Source organism: Phyllostomus hastatus, unplaced genomic scaffold (assembly GCF_019186645.2).
Source record: "Phyllostomus hastatus isolate PE091 unplaced genomic scaffold, TTU_PhHast_1.1 phas_scaffold_21, whole genome shotgun sequence".
Taxonomy (NCBI): domain Eukaryota; kingdom Metazoa; phylum Chordata; class Mammalia; order Chiroptera; family Phyllostomidae; genus Phyllostomus; species Phyllostomus hastatus.
In genome coordinates, this window is record NW_025334017.1 from 48,350,851 (window position 1) to 48,369,564 (window position 18,714).

Here is an 18,714-nt window from a genome sequence, read left to right on the forward strand (position 1 = left end):
CAGGTCAGAGGGCAGGTCAGAGGGAGGAAGGCGGTGGACAGAGGTGGGGTTCTGGGGGGGGCAGTGCCTGGCGGGACGAGGCTGAGCGGGAAAGAGACAGCAGTGCAGACAGAGCCCTGGCCGGTGTGGCTCCGCGGGCTGCGCACTGCCCTGCAAACTGAAAGGTCGCCAGTTCGGTTCCCAGCCGGGGCACAGACGTAGGTTTGGGGCTCCATTACCAGCCGGGGGCGCATACAAGAGGCAAGTGATGGACGTTTCTCTCCCTCCCTTCCCCTCTCTCTGAAAATAAATACATTCTTAAATTTTTTTAAAAAATGGAGACAGAAGGGTGGGTGGTGGTGGAGGAGGGGCCGAGGGGGCCAGAGACCGAGGGCTGGGGTGGCTGCCCACCACTGCGGGGGGGGGGGGGGGCGGGGGGCCGGGCAGGGCCCCGGCGGGCTGGCGTGGGCCTGCGGCCTCGGCCTGAGGCAGGACACACCCAGGCGGGCCCAGGAGCTGTCCGATTTTTTTAAAAGATGTTTTCATTCCAAGAAGCGGCGCCAGACGGGGAAGCAGACCCGGAGGCCATAGAATGGCACCCGGTCGGGGGCGGGGCGGCGGGGTGGCGGGGAAGCGGGGAGGATGGGGTGTGGGGGGCGGTACCCGGACCATGGGAATCCGAAATCCCGGGGGAAGACGAACGTGTAGGAAAGGAGGCCGAGGCGCTGGCCGCGGCCCTGGGGGGTGTTCGGGGCCGGGACAACTGGCCGCCGAGTGGTGAGCTGCCGGAGAAGGTGCCCTGGCCTGGCCTGGCCGCACAGGCGGGAGGAAGGCAGGCTCCCCGGCCGGGGCCGCCCTGACACCGAGCGAGGCCGGGGAAGGGACAGACGGCAGCGTTTAGGGGTGCCCCGTGCCGTCCCACAGACACAGGCAGCCTCTAGCTGGCCTGCCCGGGGGGAGGAGGGCTGGGGGGGGAGGGGCAGCCAGGCCTCTCCTAGGCCCCTCCCTGCTGGAACTGGAGGCAGCGCCCGGTGGGCGTGCGGGTGCGGAGCAGAGCAGGACTGGCCCGCGGTCGGGGCTCCAGGTCCTGCCAACCCTCCGGCCACGAGGTCTCCGGGGGTGGCTGAGTTTCTGGCTCTGGGTGGGGCTCGGAGAGGCTAACAGAGGGGGGCGGGCTGGCCAGGCAGAGTGACCAATGCCCATTCAGGTCCACCTAAGGCAGGACAGGTGGGAGATGACCGGCGGGACCCCCGGGCCGAGCCGAGGAAGGGACGCTGGCCGCTGGCCGCCTGACCCCTGCCCGCAGGCTCAGCCTGAGGCCGAAAGGGACGTGAAGGAGACTGTCCACTTCCCCTGGCGGCTCCCTGCCCGCTCAGGCCTCAGTTTCCCCACTCTGCTCTGAGGCCCCCTCTCAGACAGCAGTGGCCAGAGGCCCCCTGCGGCTGTGGCCCCACATCCAGCGGCCTGGGGGGGGGCAGGAAGAGGGGGAGGCGCCTGGTGGGGAGACGGCTGGTCCAGCCTTGTCTGAGGGGCGGCTGCGTGGGGAAGGGCTGGGGCGGCCAGCCGAGTGCCCCCCAGCCCCACCCGGGGGTCCTCCGGACTCCCGCCCGAGGACAGGCTGCTCCCCTCTGTCCCCCCGCCCCGTCCTCCACAGAGTGCCCTCCCTGCCCCTCCACCCCCTCGTCCCCAGGGCCCGCAGGCATGCCCCCACTCGGACCCCAGCTGCTTCCCCGCCCTGCCGAGGGCGCGGGCAGAGGAGGAGAGACACGCAGACACGCAGACAGAGAGAGGACAGACACACAGACTCGCAGACACACACACAGAGAACAGACGCACACAGACTGCGGCTGCCGGCGGAAGCACGGGCAGTGTCGGAACAGCCTGCTCCGCCGCGGTGACGGGACGGCGGCACTTCTGCGGGGGGGGGGGGCGGGGGGCGGGCGCCTGCCGCCGCAGCCCGGAGTGCAGAGCACAATGCTGGAAGGAAAACCCTCCGGTTCCCGCGACTTCCTGTCCCTCTTTCTCAGAGCTGCCGTCAGGCACAACAAAGAACAGGAAGAGTGGGGGGGCGGTGGCCCATCCCCTCGGACAGGGGGCGACAGAGAGTCCCGGCTGCAGGTGCCCCCCTCTCGGGCCCCAGCGGACTCCGGCCTCTGGCCCCGCGTCCAGGCTCTGGGAGGGGCAGCCCTGCCCAGCCTGGGCGGCATCCCCGCCGCCCCCTCGCGGCCCCCAGCACAGCGGCGCCTCCTCAGGGGCAGGCCCTGAGCCGGGCTGTGAGGGCACTTGGCTAGGGCGCCGTCCCTGGGCGTGGCCTCACACCCCCATCTGGCTGTGGGGAGGCCCTGTGTGGACGGGGGCCACCGCCGAGGTGGCCGTGCTGGGCCGGGCTCCGTCCCTCCGTCCCTCCGTCCCTCCGTCCCTCCGTCCCTCCCTCCCTCCGCTGGAAGGCTTTCCCGGCAGAGCGGCCCCGGCCTGGGACAGGAGGGTACAGCCCCGGCTACTCATCACAGACCCCTCCCCATCTGTCCCCCCCATCCTGCTTGTCCAGAAACCCTGGTGGGTGGGAACGCACCCTCTCCAGGTTACCTCTCCCTCCCCCTGGAGACCCGGCGTGCCTCCCAGGGGCAGGTGACGCCAGGGCACCAGAGCCCTCACTCCTGAGTCCTCGCGCCCACGCACGGCTGTGTCGGCAAGGGTCCCCATTCTGAGGATGAGGAAGCTGAGGCCTAGAGATCAAATGCACGATTCTGCAGCCAGGACCCGCCAGGGTCCCCTCCCGGCAGGGACTTGCTTTGCCTGTGCCCAGGGCTCCGGGGCCTGGGGAGCCTCCCTGGGCCACAGGCTTCTGTGGGAGCTGGGCCCGGGAGAAGAGTTCCCAGGGCCCCTACCGGGCAGGCCCCCAGCAAGCGCAGGGGGTGGCCTCAGCCTCCATGCAGCCCCACTGGCCTGCGGGCAGCCTGACTGGGATGGGGTGGGGACGGGTGCTGCCCGGACCACTTGTCTAGGAGACCCCCGAAGGCCTCCACAGCCTGAGCAGCCAGGACCTGGCCCAGCTGCCCTGGGGGGCAATGGGCTGTACTCCCCGGGGCCCCTGGGGCCCCTCAGTCCGAGCTCAGGGGCCCCCCCCCCCGAGCCCAGCAGTGTCCCCCCGCGGCCCCACCCAGCACGCCCGCGGGCACAGACGAGGCACACCGCCCTCCAGTTCTCAGCATTTTATTAACAAAGTCTTACAAAAGGGTCTGTCCTCAGGGAGGGGGCCCCAGCCTGGCAGGGCCCTCCAGGCTGGGTCTGTGGGGGCGGGGGGACCCGGGGCCCCCCGCAGCCTGAGAGGACGGGCTATGGCTCATGTGTAAAAATAAAATCTGGGGGGCTGGCAGGAGCACAGAGTGAAGGAGCCGACGGTCACCTGCAGACGTTGTCATCAGTGAATCTGGGAGCCCCCAGGGGACAGGCAGAGCGGGCCCCCCAAACAGGCCGGGCTCTGCGGCACCGGGGTTCTGGTGCTGGGGTGGGGGGCGGTCAGGGCCTGGGCAGCGGCGGCTGGCAGAGCAGCTGGAGCCCCAGGAGCGAGGCTTTGGGGTGTCCTGGGGCTGGCCTCCTGGCCTCGGGCCGGGGCTCTCGGGAAGCTCTGGCGGGGGCAGAGGCCGCACAGCGAGCAGGGCTGCTGGGCCGGAGCAAGGCGGGGCCCGGGGTGTGGGGCCAGGGCTCCAGCCACAGAGGTCCTGGGGGCCGGCAGGCGGGGCAGGCAGGGCGGCGGGCCCTGGCCTCCAGGCCGGGAGTCTTCGGCGCGCTCTCCCGGGGCCCCTCCTCTCTGCAGCAGCCCCTCTGGGGCCTCAGACGGCTCCTCCCGCGCGGGCAGCTGGTGGGAGGAGCGGGCAGCGGGCAGTGCCGGGCACAGCAGCAGGGCTCTGGGCGAGCCTGGGGACCTGGAAGGAAGACACAGCATGGTCAGGGGCAGGAAGGGCAGAGCAGGGCTGCTCCCTGGGCCCGGGACCCGGGGACCCTGGAGGGCTGCCCCCAAGCCGGCCCGGAGGCCTGGGGCAGGGGCAGGGGCAGGGGCTGGGGAGGGACCCCAAGGCCCCCGGGGGAGTGCAGCGGAGGGTCCGAGTCTCAGTGCGGGGGTTGGGGCTCCATTACCTGTTGTAGCTCTCCTGGCTCCGGAGACACCGGCGGCTGCCTCAGCCGGTTCGGGGACTCAGGCCTCTGGGGACCCCCCGCCTGCCGGGGGCTGAGTCACCCGCTGAGCTGGCGTGAGTCACGGACACCCCTGCGGGAGAGGAGCACCGGCACTGTGAGAGCTGGCTCAGCAGCCTCCCCCGGCCCGCCTCCCACCCGGCCCCTCTCCCTGGCCCCGCGGTCTCTGCGCCCTCCCGCCTCTCCACGCTGCCGCCCCCACCCCAGCCCCGCGGCGGCGGGCTTGCTGGGGTGCCTCTGAGGCTCTGTGGGCTGGCCGGGAACAGGGACTTGGCCCTGGGCCCTCCTGGTTCTGTGGCGACCCCTAGCGGCCGTGCCCTGATGCAGGGGCTCACCTGAGCGGCCAGGAGACCAGGAGGCCAGGTCTGCTGCTGCTGCTGCTGCTGCTGCTGCGGCTGCTGAGGCTGTGCCTGAGCTTCGGGTGTCCCCTAGGACACGGAGCCACACTGTGCTGTCCGAGGCGGGCGGGCTGGCCGGCCTGTGAGGCGACCGCCAGGAGGGGGCGCTGGCCCGGAGGTGAGGTCTCACGGCACCGGGCACCGGGCACGGGGCACCGGGCTTTTGCTTCTGCTCCAGGGAGTCCCCCGAGTGAGCGTGGTGCCTGCTGGCCCGGGCCACAGGGCCTCGTGGCTTCTGCGGGCCCAGAGGGCCCAGGCGCGGAGCAGGCTGAGGAGGCGGAGACCGCTGTGGTGGCCTGAGAGAGTGGGTCTATTGGGTGGGGCGGAGGGGCGGGGGGTGGCCCGGGCAGGCCCAGGCCCTGGACGACCGACGGAGGGAGGAAGGGAGGGGCCGGGCAGGGCCCTGCAGGGGACGGGGGCTCCTCCACTGTGTGGGGGACGCTGTCCAGAACTGGGCGGCGTGTGCTGTGAGAATCGGGCTGGGAGGCTGGTGGCAGCGCGCCCACCGGGTGGGGGACCGGGGCTCCCCCTGCGGGGGTCAGCCCGGCTCAAAAGTCTTGGTTGGCAAAGGCCACAGGCGGGGTGTGGCGGGCAGGCCGGGGCCGCCAGGCCCTCTACTCGGGCTGGGTCCGGTCGCTGGCCGCAGACTCGTTGGTGAGGGCCGGCGTGAGCGCCTCGTTGCTCTCATTCTCCGGCTCGGCCTCGGCCTCGTCCCCGGCGGGGGGCTGGGGGCTGGCGGTCTCCGACCCCGGCTCCAGGCCGCCCTCCACCTCCAGGCCCCGCTGGATGAGCTGCTCCAGGGTCTTGGGCAGCGGGTGCCGCAGGAAGCGCTTGAGCTTGGGCTGCAGGGTGCCCACCACGTACTGGATGATCTCCTCCTCGTCGGCGTCCACGTAGAGCGTCTGGTACAGGTCCCGCTTGCGCCACAGGAACTGGTCCAGCGGCTCGCCCTGCTTCTGCGGCAGGTCCAGCTCGCGCTGCAGGGCCTCGCGGGACAGCGTGCCCTCGCTGTACTGCAGGAACTCCTTCTTGAACTGCACCCAGTTCCGCACTGAGCCCTGCTTGAACTCCCACCACTTCTTGGCCGGCCCGTTCATGTGGTTCTGGATCTGCGACAGCCAGTACTCCTCGGAGCCGCCCACCTGTCGCAGGTACTCCTCCAGGTGGGTGAGGAACTCGTGCGGGTCCTCGAAGATCTGCGTGTCCACGCCGGGGCTGGGCTGCCCGTCCTCGCCGGGCCCCCAGGGCGGGTACTGCTGGGCCTCCTCCAGCTCCTGCCCCGGCAGCTCGCCGGCGGCCGGCGGCGGAGTGATGGCGTAGGGGCTGACCGGGAAGTCGTAGCCGTCGGCCTCCTGGGAGCAGCCCTCCGGGCCCCCGACGCCCACGGAGACGGTGTGGCGGGCCGCGTCGCCGCCCACCTGGTACTTGCTGCCCATGGCCTCCAGGCGGTCGGCCCACCGCTCCAGCCGGTAGAAGATCTCCCGCCACACGTGCATCTCGCGCTTGACCCAGCGCTCCAGGTGGGCGATGGTCTCCTGGCAGCGGCACAGGCAGGCCTTGATGGACTTCTTCCAGCGCTGGGAGTCGCTGGTGGGCACGTAGCCGTCCAGGTTGCTCTCCAGCTTGCCCACCGACCTGTGCAGCCCCTTCAGCTCGCGCTCCACCTGCTTGGACACCTCCGCCAGCAGGTGCCGGTGGGTCCTCCGCACGTGCTCCAGCATCTCGGTCCGGCACTTCCCGATCTGCAGGATCACGTTGGGCTTGGCCACCTGCCCGCCTCGAGGCGCGGGGTAGGCGTGAAGGCCGCCGCTGGTCCTGTGGTCCAGCTCCATTTGCGCGCAGGTGCTGGGACGAGCGGGAGGCGGCGGGCTGCAAAGTCCTCCTGGGCCGGTGGGGCTTCGGGGTCCGGCCGTGCGCAGGTGCGGGCGCGCCGGCAGCGGCAAGTCTGGCGGGGCGGCGGAGGCTGAGTCGCTCTGGGTCTGGTGCCGCGGCGGCGGCGGCGGCAGCAGCTCGGGAAGGCGGCGGGAGAGGCGCAGGAAGGCGGTGCGGGAGCAGCGGCGCCCAGCTCTGCAGCCTGCCGCCGCGCGCCGGCTCTTTATGCTGCCAGCGCGGCCGTGGGCGGCCCCTGCGCTGAGTCCCGGCTCCCATTGGCCCGCGCGCCCGCCCCGTGAGCCCGCCTCCGCGCCCACTCAAGCTCGGCACGGAGGTAGGACCCACCCCCTGCACACACGCTGGCCCCGGGTGACTAATCCGCTGGCTGCGCCGCCCCCTCCCCAGGGTCACTCAGCCTGCAAAGTCTGCGGGTCGCTCTGGGGACCAGCGACCACCCCCGGCCCGTGGTGGGCGGGGCGGGACGGGAGGGGGGGTGCGGCTGTGTGCCTGGAGAGGCCGCCCCCCACCCGAGGGTAAGCAGGAAACCCCTCCCCCAAGGCCTCAGGGTGGGCCTTCTCATCTTTCTCGCTTTACTGGGGGGTGGGGGGTGGGGGCTGGGGGGCGGGGAGGGGGGGCCGCGCTGTGCTCCTCTGTGTCCTCATTGCTCCCGGCCTTGATGCGGAGCCCGCCCAGTCCAGCAGCAGCCGCCGGCCAGCCACAGGTTAACCCTGACGGCCGCCAGGGCACTCAGACCCTCCAGCCCCTTGAGCCGAAGGTTCCAGGACGCCTAATGGCGCGAGGCACAGGCTCGCTCCCAAGTGTCAGCTCTGAGTCCCAAGTGCGGCCCCAGCTCTGCCCGGCTCTGCCCTGGGGGCCAGCCCTTCCGCCTGTGCGTGCGCGAGGGCCCGGCCCAGGTCCTGGCTCCGCCGGCCCCGGGCACGGGTGTGGAGGTGCCGGCCTCCGCCGTGGCCGCCAGGACCGCGCCACTCCCAGGGCTTCAGTGAGGCCCAAGGCACCCCCACTTAGTGCCCCTGGGGAATCTGGAAGCTTCTCCCTGGGGTGGGGCGGGGAGGAGGTGGAGGGGCCCTGCAGGGGCCCCCTGTAGGGGGCTGGGCCCTGAGCCCCCCTGGCCCCTGGGGGCACCTGGTCAGAAGCTGCAGACTTGCAGAGGTGGGCAGAGGGGGGAGGGAGGGGGAGGGGGAGGGCGGGCGGGCGGCGCGGGAGCCTCTGCAGTGGCGGAGAGGCTGAGGCGAGAAGACACCACCATATAAGGCGTAGGGCTCCGGAAGCTGAGATTCCCCTCCGCCTCCCTGGCAACCGTGGCGGGAAGGACGTCCTTTCAGGGTTACCCCGGGGGGCCGGGCCCGATGCCCCCCGGGCGCAGGGAACAAACACCGCTGCCCCCAGCCAGGGACACCAGTCATGGCCAGTGCCGGTCCGGACGCGGGAGCCCGGCCACCCCTTCCCCTCTCCCTCCTCGCACACAGGTGCACACACACACACACTGCACACTCATGTCCCAGTCACAGCTCCCCGCACTCGCACCCCCCCGCAGGCACACTCATCCCCCGACACACGCGTCCCCCACACACATGCTCACCCCGCGCCCCTCGCACGCCCCAGCGGCTCTGGCTCACTCCATGACACACTGCTCGGGTGCCCACACTCCGGGGTCCCCTGCTCCCGGCCCTTCCCCCGCTCCCGGGGCCCCCTCCCCGCCCAGAGCCAATCTGTCTCCTCCTTTTCCCCGAGCTTCCGCCCCTGCTGTGGACGGGAAAGTCTTTCTGGCACAAACTCTCCAAAAATCGCTCTCCTGGCATTTCTAATTAAAGGCGAGTGGGTGGGCAGCAGGGGTGGGGGCGCGCGGCGCAGGGAGGGGGAGGCGGCAGGGAAGCTTCCAGAGCAGGAATCCCGGAGTCTCCGGCCGGCCGGGCGTCCCCGAGCGGGGAGGCCGCAGGCCTGCGAGGGAGGCGCCCACAGGCCGTGCGTGACCGGGGGCCCGGGAGCCCGGGAGCCCGGGCCCGCGTCTGAGGTGAGCCCAGCCCGTGTCCCAGGGCCCTGGTCGGGGTGGGGGGCGCCCCCGAGCCAGCCGGCTGGGAACCTCACTCGCCGCCCGCGTGCACGCGCACGCCCGTGTGCCGTGGAAGTGCCAGAGCCGGCACCCGAGTGAACAGGAGCAGCCCCGCGGACCCCCACAGTTTGCAAAGCCCCCGAGGCCCCTGAGGGTGGCACTCAGGCCCAGGTCCCCTGACTGGCTGGGCGCCGAGCCAGGGCTCAGCTCTCTGCTGTCCTTGGGGCCCCAGAGGTCCCCAGCCTCCACCCTCCCCACCTGAGGCTGCAGTGGTCCGGCAGGGCTTGGTGTGGGGGGAGCTGGGGAGGGCTGGACCAGGCAGGGAGATGCTGGGGGAGGGGTGAGCAAAGGCAAGAGATCGGAAGGCAGGGGGGATGCTTCCCCTTTGGGGGGCGGCGGCCGAGACAGGGTGTCAAGGTCGGGCTGGGCTTGACCCAGGCCCTGGGCTTCCCCCGCCCACGGCCAGGACGGCCGGAGTCCAGGGAAGGCGGGCCCGGCAGGACGGCGCAGGGGCCAGCTCTCGGGGCGCGGTGACAGGTCGCAACAGGCTGCGGCTCTGCTGGCTCGGGAACACATAATCGCTGCCCAATTACCGCCCCAGGAGCCCTCCGCAAATCTCCGCAAACCTCCGCACTGGAGCCCAGCTCCATCCTGGCGCCTCTGGGAAAAGGGCCGCCCTGCCCTCCGGGCCACCTTCTCCCACAGAGCACAGACCCCCACTCCCAGCCTCGCCTGGGCAGGACGCCCAGGGTGGGGGGGTGTGCCTGGGGAACCCCCACTCTCAGAGCTCAGCCGGTGTGCTGCCCCTGGGCCTGGCGCCTTCGGAGCCTTGCCTGCCTACCCTGGAAGGAGGGGGGAGGCGGGCCTGGCCACCACAGGGGTGTCTGCCCCCGCTAGAACCCAAGCAGCCCCCCTTCAAGCCCCTCCAGGTCTCTGACTTCTGCCCCGGGGCCTCCAGGTGCTGATCTCAAAATGGATCTCCCTCAAATCCAAAGCCCCGGGGAGCCCCACCCCCTGACACGGAACCCTGTGCCTCTCAGACCCCCTTCCAGCCTCCGACAGCGCCCACCTACCGAGTGCCTCCCCACAGCCCCACACCCGCCCACGGGGGACCCCTCGGTGCCAGCTCCCGGGCCCCCCGATGCTGTGTGGGCGGCCAGCACCTGGGTGTGAGCGGCACTGGTGGGGGTGGGGGCCAGCTCAAGTCCACCTCGCGCCCCACCCCCGCACCTGACACACACACACACACGCGTGTGCATGCCCTCGCACCTGCATGTGCACGGACACACATGCACACACAGGCGCGCACACACGCAGAGATGCACAGGTGTGTGTGATGTGCACGCATATATGCACACATGTGACCACACATGCACATGCCTGTGCAGACAGACCATTGTGTGTGCACATGCACACACGTGTACACACATGTGCACGCTCCAACTGAGGCCAACAGCTGCCTCCCAGCCCCGTCCTCGCGGAGGAAACACGGGGCAGCTGGGCGCGGGGCAGGGGTGTCTGCCTGCCACTCCCCCCGGCCTCCTGCTGCGTGGCCTTGGCTTGTGGTTCGGGTGCCCACCCTTCAAGGGCCCGCTGCTCAGGCTGCCACCCCGGGGGGCCATCCGAGCCACATGGCCTCGTCCCATTGCCACCACGGGCCAGGCTGGCCCTGTGCCCGCCACAGGGAGCCCACACCAGGCCTGGCTCCTGGACCTGCCCTTCCTGGCGGACAGCCTGTCTCCACTCCAGCCCAGGGGTCCCCGGAGCAACAGAGCCTGTGACACCGGCCTCCCCACTCCGGGCTGGGCCCCCACCCCGGCCGCTCCCTGCCGTGCACAGGGCAGGGCATCTGTGGGCTCTCGGCCAAGGGCTGCAGCCCACGCGGGCCTTGCCCAGGGCGGGCCCTCGGCGGGGTCGCCGACAGAGAGAGGCCCAGCCATTGTCCACCCGTTTCTGGTCGGAGATGTTGGGCCCACCCCAGCCTCAGTTTCCCCCCGGGAAACGGGGTGAACAGGCTGGGGTCCCCGAGGCCTAGGGCCCCTTCTCTTGCCCTGCCGTTCCCGGCCCGAGCCCCCTGACACAGTGTCACTCCTGGGACCCGGGGGACGCGCGGCCCCCGCTGTGGGCTCTCCGCCGCTGCCCCCTGCTCGTCCGCCTCCAAGGCAGTGCTGGGGCGGCCGCGTGGGTGAGCAGCTGGCAGACGGCCTGCCGGCTGAGCCGGGCCGCCAGGAGGCACCTGCGGGCCCTGCCCCAGCCCCAGCCGGCATGCCCCTCCCCCTGCCAGGGTGCCGCAGGGGCGAGGGCACGGGACACCTTGGCTCAGAGCTGAAACGGGGGGGGGGGGGGTAAAGACCGAGGAGGAAAGCCGGGCTGAGGAGGGGAAGACGGAGGCGCCAGGATGCCAGCAAAGGGAGACGAAGATGCGGTGGCATGCTGTCCTGTCATCTGTCACAGACACTTCCTCCCCCGGCCCCCCGGCCCCCCACCCCCATCGTCACAGACGTCCAGGGAGTGGCAGCGGCAGGGACCCTGGGCCACACCGGCCTGGTGTGTGTCCCCGCTGCAGCAGGGCAGCTGGGGGCAGGATGGGGCAGGTGTCTGGGAGGCCCCTCGGTGCAGGGCACACGCCGACGGCCGGTCGGGGGGCCCGAGGCAGGAGGGGATGGGGGGGCAGGGGCTGGGCCCGGCCTGCGGCTCGGGGAGGCCTCACGGAGCCGGGGGACGCTTTCTTTCCGATCCCCCCTTCTCCGGTTTGGTAGGGCGCGCGCTGCGTCTTGTGCCTGGAACAGGCGGCCTGTTCCTTCCCGGCCCGGCACGGCAGATCCCCCCCACCCCCCTTCCTGCCTCAGCGTCTTCCGGCTCAGCATCCGAGGAAAGTTTGGTATTTTTCCGATGATCCTGGCACGGCGGTGCCTGAGCCAGATTCTCCGTGTGCCCAGCAGGCGTCCCCCGAACCCAGGACCAGGAGGCCGAGTCCAGGAGCTGAACGCCTGGTGGGGGGGTCCCCCGGCCTCACCACCTCCCAGCCCTTATGGCAGAGGAAACTGAGGCTGAGAGAGGGCCAGGGACTCGTCCGGGCCTCGCCCCAAGGAAGCCAGGGCCAGGGGTGGGTGGGAGGGTGAGGGGTGAGGGGCGTGGGGAGAGGCCCGCCGGCCGCCCCCAGCGAGCGGCCTTGCCCTGCTCATGCTCAGCTCCCTCTCAGGCCCAGGCACACGACCATCTGTGCCCTGCTCAGCCCTGTGGTGGGTCAGTTATTCAATCGACAAACAGCTCCTGGGCCTGGCTTGGTGGGCACTGCGCCAGGCGGGGTGCAGGGAAGTGCGGATCGCCCCATAAAATGGGCACCGTCACCACCCCAGGGAGGGGACCCCCATGGCCACCCCGTGGAGGGCGCCCGGCACAGCGCTGCCTGCAACTTCCGGGGATCGGGCTGGTTCCCGCTGGCCCGAGTCCAAGCTGGGTCTGGGTCTCCACTGCGCCCTCGGGTCCGCAGCTGCCTCGGGCCGAGTCCGAGGGTTGCAGACCACCGGACAGGGCCGGGCGCCCGCCTTCCCTCCTGCTTCTCCCCGAGGTGCCGTGTGCCCTCCTGCCCTCCATCGCCCACGTGCACGGGGCGGGCTGCACGTCATGACGGCGGCCGGGGCCCTTCTCGGCCCAGGCGGCTCGGGGGCCGACGGCCTCGGTGCGCGGTGAGGAGCGGGGTGTGTCTATGGACGCCTCCGGGGGGTCCTCCGGCAGACACGCCCCCGCCCCCGCCCCGTGTGAAAGCCCAAGCATGACACCGCGTGTGGCTTCGAGTGCCGTCCAAAGCCGAGTCCTGCGTCGTCGCCTCCGGGAAGCCCCCCCAGCGCCCCGAGGCCGGGCGAGCCGTCCTCTGGGAGCCCCGGCCTCCCCGGAACCTGCCCGCCCCTGGGCACACGTGTGCGTGAGTGTGCACGTGTGTGAGTGTGCACGGTGTCTTCCTGAGCTCCGTCCAGCTGAGGAGTGCCAGGGCCCGCCTGGGTCCTGCCCCGAGGAAACTCCTTCCGTTCAGAAGTGCCCCACTCCCCCCACAGTGCTGGGGCCAGCAGCCCGGGGGGCCCTGGTGGGCCGGGGACAGCTGGGGGGCCAGCAGGGGTGAGCTGGGGGCAGGGGTGCGGCGGGGCGGGGATGGAGGCGGCTGGGTTCTGTCTGTCTCCAGTGGTGGAGCCTGGGGGGTGGGGGCAGTGGGAAGGGGTCCAGAGGCCCCCCCACAGTGGTGGGTCTGTGGCCTGGAGGGCGGACAGCGGGCTGCAGGGGCAGGCAGGTGGGGCGATGCTCAGGTCAGTGCCCCCCCCACCCCACCCCACCCCACCCCCAGGGCCTGGTGCGGCGGACGGGGGAAGGGACCGGCGGAGGGCTGATCAGGGCCCAGGGTTGAGGGCGTCACGCAGAGGCCCCAGCAGTCAGGCCTGGGAGGAGGCGAGGGCCGCCCAGCAGCCACCGGGAGCCCCCTGGGGGCTTGGAGCCTCAGCTGCCCCCTCCTCTCTGCCCCACTGGGTCCCACCCAGGCCAGGTGGCCGGGCCCTCAGCCGGGGTGGGGGCTCGCTGCCAGCTGGCCCTGGCCAGACACCCCGGAACCGGAGATGTGGGACACAGCGCCAGGGAGGAGGTGGCGTCTTCCTGCCGTCCCTGCACCTCCGGTGAAATCTCTCTGCAGCGCGGCAGCCGCTTCCGGAGCCATAAATGGAGAGAGGCTGAGAATAGCTCGCTGTGACGCGCCAGGAGCTTCCCTACGTAGGCAGCGCCCCGCCCGAGACAGGACCCGCCCAGAGGGACCCCGCGGCACCCCTGCTGCCGGAAGTGCTGGCGAGCGGCTCGGCCAGAGGCCCGGGACCCCCGCCCCGGCTGCCGGCCCGCGGCCCGACCTTGGCACAGTGCCCCCCTCCCGCCACCTGCTCCCCGAGCGCTGCGCCCAAAGGGTCCGCCGTGCCGCCTGGGGACAGTCCTCCCAGAGACCAGCAGCCCTGCCCAGCGGCCCCCGGCCTCCCCCAAGTCCCCAGCGCTGCGGGAGCGTGGGCACAATGCAGAGCCAGCAAAGTAGGGGCCGTGGGGGCTCTCCGAGCACCTACTGGGTGCCGGGAGTGGGGGGGGTGGTCTGAGCGAGGGAGCACAGCCCCAGGGGCTCCGGGGGGTGGGCTCAGAAGGGTGTCCTCCATCCCCAGCCCCTCCAGGCCTTCAGCCCGGCCACCACTCTGACTGCCGGCCACTGCCTCCCTGCCCTTGGGGCTGGGCCTGGGTGACCAGCCCTTCCCCCGCCGCTGCCCCACCCAGCTGCCACGGGCCACCCCATCCAGCTGCAGGCTCTCTCCTGGGCTCCTGGCCTGCGTGTCCCATGACCGCTGGCCAGGACACCCTGTCCAGCAGCCCCCCAGGCCGGTGACGTCCCGCCCAGCCCCTGGTTCAGGGCCAAGGACACCTGCCTGTCTGCTGTGGCCTCTCCGGCCCCGGGAGTAAGACCCCATGACCCTTGGCCCTCGGGGCCCCGCCGCCCCGCCACAGCCCCCTGGTCGCCTGGGTCTCAGCGCAGGTGTCCGCAGCCGGACAGCGGAGCCTCTGTCCCCAGGCCAGCGGCACGTCTCGGGGCACTGGCCAGTGAGGGGGCAGCTGCATCCCTCGGTTTGCATCCCGACCCCTGGCCCCAGGGCCAGTCCTGGCCCCACTGCCCGCAGCCGCTGCTGACATCGGTCCCGGCTGCTCCAGACCCGGAGTCTCGGCTGCGTCAGCAGCCGGGGGCCCGGGGTCGCTGGCCACCCCAGGGCAGGCTGTGCAGGACACGTCAGCGGCACGGTCGTCCCCAGACCGCGTCCCTGCTGCGTCGTTCTCAGCCCGAGACCCTCGTCTGGGGCAGGCGCCCCTCCAGAGGAGCTGGGGATGGCAGCGACCCCTGGCCTCGTCTCTGCCCTGCCCAATCTCTGCTTCGTGGCCTGATGCCCTCAGGGCTGGCCCCTCTGCCCACCCAGCCCCAGACGGTGCTCGCTGGTGCTGCCGTCCCCACCGCCCCCGGGAGGCCAGGGAGGCCGGGCCGTGCTGGGGTGTGGCAGGGGTAGGGTCAGGGCGAGGGTGCGGGGCCCTGTGGGCCGCCCACTCCCACACACACACACCCCGTCTGAGCTGAGGAACGGGACCCCCGGACCCACTCCAGTAAGGGCTGGCCCCCTGCTTGGACGCCCCTCCCCCTTCCTCCCCACAGCCTCCTGGACTGAAGCCCTGCGGCCCTCACACCCGGTCCCTGTGCCCCTGGGGGGGGGGGGAGGGCACCGGGGTGCCCCCACCCAGGACCCGCACTGACCGTGCGCCCCTCAGCCACCTCGGAACCCTCGGGCTGTGCCCAGGGCCCCCCGTGTGGGTCTCGGGGTCTTGGCCCCCTCAGACAGGAGATGCCCCTTGACAGGGTCGGGGCGGGGCCCATGGGTCCGGGGGCCTCAGGGGCGAGGCCAGGAGACCAAGACCTGCCCTGGGAGGCGGCGGGCTGGGGACAGTTGGGCTGCCGCCCGCCCGCCCAGGACCTGTGGGGGCACCCCCAGGTGGCCGAGGTGGACGCGTCGCCAGAGCACGTGCATCCCCCGAATGATGTGCAGTGGCGGCGGCAGCTGCTTGGAGAGCGGTCCACCCCCTGGACGACGCCTCAGCGCCGGCCAGGGAGCCGAGTGCGGACGGGCCTCGGTCCACGGCCCGCCCGCCACTGGCGGAGGCCACACCCCCGGGCCCCGCAGACGCAGCCCCATTCTAAACGCAAAGGAAAGGCCGTGTCCGGAGCCCGGTGTCTCCGCTGGGGAGCGGCCGGGAGCTGGGGGCGCAGGAGGCGGGCCCTGGACAGGGGTGCCCCCCAGCAGGAGGCACTGACATGAGGCCTGAATCCCAAGTGCCCCCCCGAGCCAGCTGTGACTGCGGCCCCGCCCGCCTGACCCCAGAAGACCTGGCAGCTCTGAAGGCGTCCCACCGGCCACCTGGCCCTCGGGGGGCAGAGTCCACCCAGGTGGCCCCTGTCCCCTCGGTCAGCCCCTCAGGGGAGCTCCGACGGGTGCGGACCCCGTGGGTGAGAGCCCGGCTGACCCAGTGGGCGGGACAACCCCCTGTCCTCAAGTCTCTAGAAGATTCCACGTCACTGGAACCCTCAGACACCATGGCAGCCGGCAAGCCGCTCCCAGACCCCAGGGCTGGGCGGTGGGGGACGGCGGGGGTGGGGCATGTCACCGGGTAGGAGCCTTTTGTCGCTGGAAGGGAAGCTTCTGTCCCTGGGAAGGCAGGGGCGGGGGTCCGATGAAACCGGAGGCACTTGCTGAAGGGTCTGTTTTGTGCCCCAGCGTCCCGCCCTCTACCCTCTCAACGTGGTGCCCCCGCGGCCGTGGAGTGGCCGCGACGACAATGGCGCCGGCCCGAGAGGTGGTGGCGGGGGCTGACGCCACGGGCCCGGCGTGCGGGTGCTTGAAAAGCGGCTGCCGTGACAGAGACTATATCACCAGGTGTGGGTGCACCGGCCCGGGCTGGGGCCCCTGTGGGGAACGGGCGGGCTGGCCCAAGGGCAGGGGCCACTGGGGGACAGTTGGGGGCACTGTGGACCGCCCCCACCCCCGAGCCACTCCCACCACCTCCTGCCCGCCCAGGGCGGCTCCAGGTCCCCAGAGCCCGGACACCCTCCAGCTCCAGGAGATGCCCCTTCCCCTGGGCTCGCTGGCCGCCCATCCTGCCAGGTCCTCTCCTCCGTCCTCCAAGCGGTCCCCGCCTGGCTGCCCGGGGGCGGAGGCCCTCGGCGGAGCCTCCCAGAGAACCTGGAAGTGGCCACCACGGCCCCCTCCCCCAGGCGGTGTGGGGTCGTGGGTCCCCGCCTCTGTCCAGGTGTAGCAGCCGCCGGCCCCCCACCCCAGCTGCTCTGACCGCCTTGTGCCAGCGGCGTCTGTCTGGGGGACCCAGGACGGCCGGCCTGAGCCGAGGCACTGAAGTCACTGCACCCACCCCCGGCTGGACCCCCTCCAGGGAGGTGGACGGCGGCCCCTGGGCTGGCACCCTCCGCCTGTGAGCTTCCCCAGGCCCCGGGGCTCCTGCTAATCAGAGAGGATCCGGCTCTGGTCTGAGGGCCCTGCCCCCCATGCCATTCACACAGTCACGGGCCCCAGGGCCTGCGGGGCACAGACCCCGCAGCAGCAGCGTGGCTCAGGGAGGCTCAGGGACCTGTGCCGGGGTGGGGGCGGGTCCAGCTCTCCCCTCCCTCCCCCCCGTCCTCCGCCCCCTGCCCTCCCTCCCTCCCTCAGCTCGGGCTGCCCAGAGTGACAGAAGTGACTGCCAGGCGGCCGCAGCCACACTACTCATTACTGCCACTCACGGCTCACCACTCGCTGGGGGCCTCTGACTCACCTCCCTGCTACCTGCGGAGCCTCCTCTGCAGCGGAAAGAGGCCTTTGTGTCTCCGCGAGGAGCACGTCACGGCTGGCACCCGGCCCTGACGCACCTGCCCAGCGGCAGCCGGGGCAGGTGGGCGGGCGGGCGGGGGCGGGCCCTCCTCCAGGCTCCGGGACAAGTGCCTCTCGGTGGGAACTCGGGACACGCGAGGGGAGGGGACGGAAGGAGGGCCCCCCCCCCCGCTGTTCCCGGCAGCGCCAGCCCCGCACAGGCACCTGCGCCCGGACAGCCTGGGCAGCCCGTCTGTGAGACAGAGGCCTTGGGAGACGGGACCACCCACCCTCCTCACTCCAGCATCATCCTCACGAAGGCCCACCCGGGTCCCGTTTTCCCAAGTGACTAAAAACCGTCCTTTTACCCTTGTGTGTGTGTGTGTGTGTGTGTGTGTGTGTGTTTTAACCTGTATGTGTTAACCACTTGATTTTTCAAATCGAGGGTGAACAAGACCCTCCACCGCCTGGGCTGATGCCGGCAGGTGGGCCTGGGGCCGCGAGGGGGGCCCAGGAGGCCCTCGGTGCCTGCAGCACTCAGTGACACAGGACACCCGTCACCAGCAGGTGGCCGTGGGCACACCGGAGTCAACAAGCCGCTGGCCTGGGGTGCAGACGGCCCGGGGCCTCCACGGTGGGGTGGCTGGGGGGGGGCGCCTGAGGAGGGGACCTCAATGCATGTGGTGAAAGGGACAGGGAGGGTGGTGGGGTCTGAGGGGGACCCAGCCCGGGGGCTCTCCCGCAGCCTGGGGGCTGCACGCCAGGCTCCCCGCAAGAGAACAGGGCCGGCTGCATCGGGGTCTGGCCAGCCTGAGTGCGCCATGGGCTGGGCAGGGGGTCCGGCGATGCCTGGCCCCCAGCAGGCGCCCAGGAAAACCTGGCCAATGGCGGAGCTGAGCCCTCGCCTCCTCCTCGCCCTCCTGGCCCTCCTGGCATTCCCCAGGCAGCTGGGTCTGCGGGGGCCGCGGGAGGGGAGTGGGGAGGTGGGTGCCCACAGGCCAGGGTGACATTGCCCCTTCTGCTGGAGCTGGTCTCCAGGGGGCCCCACTGTCCTCTGAGGCTCTGCTGTCCTCAGCCCTGTCCCCGTGTCCCAATTGCCCAGCCCTGGGGTCTCATGATTTTTGTGTGTGTGTAGTAAGTCACCCATAACATAAAACTCACTACGTCCCCCACCTCGTGTGGACAGCTCAGTGGCACTGACGACACGCATAGTGTCATCGTCACCCCCGTCGGATTCCAGAACCTTGTCTTCACTCCAGACAGGGCTCTGAGCCAGCGCCCCACCCCCAGCCCTGCAGCGAGGCCCCGATCGGCCTTGGGCAGGGCCACAGGCCCCCCACCACAACCACACACCTGTCCCCAGCCCCGGCGCGGAACCCCGGCTCAGCGCCTGCAGGCAGCCCTGTCCTCCGCGCTGCCCCGGAGCGGCGAACTCGGGCCGCAGGGACGACGCCCGGCAGGCGCAGGTTGGAGGCGAGTCCGCGAACTCTCTAGGTTCCGCCTCCAGACGGCCGACTCGGTGGTTCAGCTGCGGGACGGGGCGCGGTGTCTATTTCGAGTTTCTGTCCTTGGAGATCGGGGTCCACAGCCCCCCTGCTCGGCCAGCTCCCCCTGGTGGCGAGACCCTGGGTGCGTGGGCCCCACAGACGGACAGGACACCTGGGAGCTATGCTATGGGGCTCCCAGGGTGAAGCAGGGGTGCAGGGGTCTCTTCCTTCTCAGGGGCAAAGTGAGCTCAGGCCGGTCCCCGGGGGGATGGGCTGAGCAGCGAGGCCCCGCCCAGGGCCGGCAG

General features: G+C 71.6%; 1 protein-coding gene across 1 annotated transcript; it reads right to left on the reverse strand.

Annotated features, from left to right (window-relative positions):
- Window positions 1-3,222: 3,222 nt before the first annotated feature.
- Window positions 3,223-6,744, reverse strand: ARC (activity regulated cytoskeleton associated protein). Its single transcript, XM_045861286.1, has 3 exons — window positions 4,509-6,744; window positions 4,117-4,246; window positions 3,223-3,905 (listed from the first exon to the last, which is right to left on the reverse strand). The coding sequence occupies exon 1, from the start codon at window positions 6,401-6,403 to the stop codon at window positions 5,186-5,188; it is 1,218 nt and encodes a 405-aa protein (XP_045717242.1). The 5' UTR covers window positions 6,404-6,744; the 3' UTR covers window positions 3,223-3,905; window positions 4,117-4,246; window positions 4,509-5,185.
- Window positions 6,745-18,714: the final 11,970 nt, after the last annotated feature.

Excerpts from the sequence above, each read along its gene's own strand:
- ARC (XM_045861286.1), bottom strand. The coding sequence starts at position 6,403 with ATGGAGCTGGACCACAGGACCAGCGGCGGCCTTCACGCCTACCCCGCG.